This window comes from Triticum aestivum, chromosome 7B, assembly GCF_018294505.1.
Source record: "Triticum aestivum cultivar Chinese Spring chromosome 7B, IWGSC CS RefSeq v2.1, whole genome shotgun sequence".
NCBI lineage: Eukaryota > Viridiplantae > Streptophyta > Magnoliopsida > Poales > Poaceae > Triticum > Triticum aestivum.
The window spans coordinates 605,870,611-605,875,157 of NC_057813.1; the positions used below are offsets into that span (position 1 = coordinate 605,870,611).

General features: G+C 43.3%; 1 protein-coding gene across 1 annotated transcript; it reads left to right on the plus strand.

Moving 5' to 3' along the window:
• The first annotated feature begins 1,654 nt into the window (after positions 1 to 1,654).
• On the plus strand, positions 1,655 to 3,469 carry LOC123157507 (uncharacterized). Its single transcript, XM_044575801.1, has 4 exons — positions 1,655 to 1,883; positions 2,001 to 2,056; positions 2,996 to 3,037; positions 3,134 to 3,469. The coding sequence occupies exons 1-4, from the start codon at positions 1,688 to 1,690 to the stop codon at positions 3,212 to 3,214; spliced, it is 375 nt and encodes a 124-aa protein (XP_044431736.1). The 5' UTR covers positions 1,655 to 1,687; the 3' UTR covers positions 3,215 to 3,469.
• Positions 3,470 to 4,547: the final 1,078 nt, after the last annotated feature.

Below are 4,547 nucleotides of genomic sequence, written 5' to 3' on the forward strand. Positions count from 1 at the left end.
ATACTTACGCTACTTTGCTGCATCACCCTTTCCTCTTCAAGGGAAAAAACAACACATGCTCAAGAGGTAGCAAGAAGAATTTCTGGCGCCGTTGCCGGGGAGTCTACGCACAAGTCAAGACATACCAAGTACCCATCACAAACTCTTCTCCCTCGCATTATATTATTTGTCATTTGCCTCTCGTTTTTCTCTTTCCCACTTCATCTTTGCTGTTTTATTCGCCCTCTATTTTCGTTCGCCTCCTTTTCGCTTGCTTCTTGTGTGCTTATGTGTTGGATTATTTGTCACGATGGCTCAAGATAATATTAAATTGTGTGATTTTTCCAATACCAACAACAATGATTTTCTTAGCACTTCGATTGCTCCTTTTACCGATGCTGAATCTTGTGAAATTAATGCTACTTTGTTGAATCTTGTCATGAAAGATCAATTCTCTAGCCTTCCTAGTGAAGATGCCGCTACTCATCTAAACAACTTTGTTGATTTGTGTGATATGCAAAAGAAGAAAGACGTGGATAATGATATTGTTAAATTAAAGTTATTTCCGTTTTCACTTAGAGATCGTGCTAAAACTTAGTTTTCGTCTTTGCCTAAAAATAGTATTGATTCATGGAATAAGTGCAAATATATTTTTATCTCTAAGTATTTTTTCCTCCCGCTAAGATCATCTCTCTTAGAAATGATATTATGAATTTTAAGCAACTTGATCATGAACATGTTACACAATCTTGAAAGATGATAAAATTAATGATTCGCAATTAACTTACACATGTATTAAATTTATGGATGATCATACACAAAAAACAAATATATGCTTCTCGTGAAAGCGAAAAACCTAAGAAAGCCAAAAAAAACATGTATAACCCGAAAAGGCGTACAGAAAAAAATTAAAAGGAGCCCAGCACATGACATGTGGTGACGGCTGTACACACCACTTGGCGTGCTCTACTCTAAAGCCACCGAAAGTGACCGCTGCAGGTCAGGTAATCGTCAGGTAGTTTTTTTTTTTGAGGTAAAAACCCCCACCTTTATTAATTCATGATGTTCATGGGGATAATTACAGAATCATGTGGGGTGCCAAACCACACATGACGGCCAATCTCTAAAGAAATAGCAAATCTAGCTAAAGCATGAGCCTCAAAATTGCTCTTTCTACTCTCAAAACGAAACCTGCATGCCCCAAACTCTTCTCTTCTGGCTGTTATCTCCTTCACTATGGCTGCATTTGCTCCTCCCGTTCTTTCTACAATGTCTTTTATCACTGATTGGCAATCGGATGCAATCAGTAGGTGGTGTTCATCTAGGTCAAGAGCCAAAGACAAAGCCTCCCTACAAGCCAAAGTTTCGAGCGTTGGTGGGTCTGTGATCGCATAGACCATTGCTGAACTGCCAAGGTACATGCCTCGCTCGTCCCTGCATACAACAGCGGCAGAGCCCCTTCCATTATGCGTAGAAATGGCAGCGTCGACATTGAACTTTGAGAATCCCGTAGGTGGCGGAACCCATGGTTCGCGAACATTGCAGGTAGTTGCTCTCGCGACCTGTGCGTGAATTTTTTTTTAGGGAAGTGCGTGAAATATAGGAGCTCCCCAAAGTGAGAGCCTATTAAAGAACACCATGGGCCAAAGGCGCAGTTCAAGAGAACAGTGCCCATCATCAAACCCGTGGGCCGACGGAAACCCAGCCCATGCTCTCCCGACCACAAGGCGAGATTCCATTTCCCACCAACCCCTCTATATATCCCTTTTCTCTTCCCCTCCACGCCCATTTCCTCTCGCCTTTCCCCACCTTCCTTCCTCCCCCGTCGTCGCGGCTCCAGCTTAGGGTTTCTCGCCCCCGCCCTCCCGCCTCACCGCCGGCCCCGTACGCCATGTCGAAGCAAGGTTTGTCCGCTCGCTCCCCACCGATCAACGCGAGATCGATCTCGCCGTCGTTTGTCGCCGACCGATTTGGTCCTCCGGGGTTCTGACGTTTCTTCCGGTTTCGGGGCTGTTTTGCAGGAGGGAAGGCCAAGCCGCTCAAGCAGGCCAAGGTCGCCGAGAAGGACTATGACGAGGTATGCTGTCGTTCTGTCTTTGCTTGCGCTCCCGATTCGTCGGTCGGGTCAGCGATCTGCCCCTGTAATTCTAGGTTTGGGGATGTTTGGGTTGCTCTGGTGTAGATCGGTCCGTGCTTGGTTGGTAGTTGCACATGATTCGTTAGGGGGATATGAATTTTGCGGGTTGCTATGCTTATGCGCCTGTTGCGTTGCACTGGAATCTTGTCAAAATTAAGGGGTTGGTGAATGTTTTGTCGTGTGTGAATGCAAGCGAAATTAGTCGAATTGCTATGAATTATGCTGATTATGCTGGATGAGAGTGTCACCTTAATACTAAATTTGTGATGTTTTGAATTTTGGGGCGGTAGTGTTTGCAAGCGAGTGAGCAGTTTATGCATCGGTGTCAGTTGCTTGGTTAGACTTGGGACTTTGCATTTGCTAACATTTCTATATAAGCAAAGTTGCCTTCTGGTCTTGTTTGTATTATCTAACACATTAATTGGTCATGGATTATCTAATGTGGATATCTGAAGTAGAACTTGCTGCAAAACCTGGAGTGCATTGGCATGTTCCTTTCTTTATGCCATTCCTGTATTCTGTTTGCTAGGCACTAACAAGTGCCCAGTTAGTCCATCTTAAAAGTCAACTGTATTGTATGCTTCATCTAGTTCTGAAGGGAGCGGTGTATTTATTTAGTTGTTTGAGCCACCTTTTTTGTTTGTTTAAATAGTTGTAACTCTCAATCACTACCATCCTCGTATAATACGTAGGCTTGACTGTGGCAATTATGCCATGTGTTGTGATGTTATGAGGAAGAGGAAGGTGATCTGAATTCTTTTTTACCATCCTTGTAATATGACCCTGCTTTGCTTGAAAAACCAGTCCATGAAAGATAGAAGCAATGGCCAGTGACACTTACCTATACTTATCATTGTTTTGGTTTCCTCTGTCTTGCAGAATGACCTGGCATACCTCCAGAAGAAGAAGGATGAGCAAAAGGTGAGACCACTAGCAGCTATCCAGTATTAACTTCTACACTGCTTGTCCTATGACCCTTGTCACTGACGTGAACCATATTATTTTCTTGTTAACCAGGCCCTGAAGGAGCTGAAGGCCAAGGCAGGCCAGAAGGGTGCGCTGGGAGGATCCGGTCTCAAGAAGAGTGGGAAGAAATGAGTCTGCCCACCCTTACAAAATGCCCAGAAAATGATAATCTATCTATCTACCTATCTGTGTCGCGCTTCACTATCTGTGGTTGTAAAAGACTACCTTCAGTTGTGTTGAGCATTAAGCATCGTCGCAGTCGGTTGCTGAAACCTATGGCATTTGAGCAGCCTCTTCTGCTTATCTGTGATGCAGATGGTCCCTAGCTAATAATGACATGACTTGTTTTGTGATGAAAATCTCTAATGTGTGCATCAAGTCTTCCAATTTCTTTGTGTTGATTGCCTGATCTGGTTCTGCTTCATTTTCGTTAGCTTCTTCCACTTTGTTAGTTGGTTGCTGGTATTTGTTTTTTCTGATTGTGCATCATTTCCATGTGTTTCTGAACGAGCACCTGCTGTGGCCACTTTGTTAGTTGATTGCTTATGCATTCCTTGGCTTCTATATTATCCAGGCGTCTCTCAAATAGGACCGTATCTATTTGATGCATTAACTTGGGAGCGCATATATGGTTGATGATGTCTTCTCTAAGTTTATTCGTCAAAGTCTCTTTATATGTTCGCTGTGTAGAATCGATACAACTTTAACTCGTTACAGCCTCCTTGTGATCTTCCTCTGGTTGATCACCATAGAACCCTTCCTGGAGTATTTGCTTGCATTTGGGGTTTTGCCTTTCATTTGTCAAGGAAAATTGTGTTTCAGCTTTTCCTGAAACCTATATATGGTGTCTCAGTCTCTTCTCCTTATCTATGATACAGTTGGTTCCCCTAAGTGTTCATGCACCTCGTATCATCATGGTTGTTGCTCGAGTAGATTTATTTTCATTTTGTCCGAACCATATCACAGCTCCCGCCTATGTTAGTTGATCCCTGATAAACTTATTGGCTAGTGGTACCTTTCCCTTTGAACCCCTGGTATCTTTTTCTGAACGAGCACGGTGCTTGTTGACTGTGTCCACTTTGTTTGTTGATTGATGATGCATTCCTGGAAGTCCCTTTTGTTGATTGATGATGCATTCCTAGAAGTCCCTGAAACGGCGTACCTCCTGAATTTAAACAACAGATTCTTCGACTTTGATATGTTTGCTGTTCACAATTGATGCCAGAAGGATGTTGGTAGGACTTTAGAAGCAGTAACTCTTTACAATTTAGTTATGCAAGAATGCTTTGAGAATCGGAGGACAGCACTTTTGTCAGTTGATTGCTGATACGTTCCTCGGCTCAGTAAGGTAGTCTCTGCAACAGGGGTACCTGTTGAATTTTGGAGCACATGTATTGTTAGTTTTGCTCCTGAACTTTGGAGCGACCGAGCGGATGTATGGTTGATGATGGCTTAGCAGGGTTTA

Bases quoted from the DNA above. Each gene is read 5' to 3' on its own strand.
- LOC123157507 (XM_044575801.1), top strand. From the start codon at position 1,688: ATGCTCTCCCGACCACAAGGCGAGATTCCATTTCCCACCAACCCCTCT. The intron at 2,057-2,995 runs GTATGCTGTCGT...TCTGTCTTGCAG, and splicing joins CCGAGAAGGACTATGACGAG to AATGACCTGGCATACCTCCA. The intron at 3,038-3,133 runs GTGAGACCACTA...CTTGTTAACCAG, and splicing joins AGAAGAAGGATGAGCAAAAG to GCCCTGAAGGAGCTGAAGGC.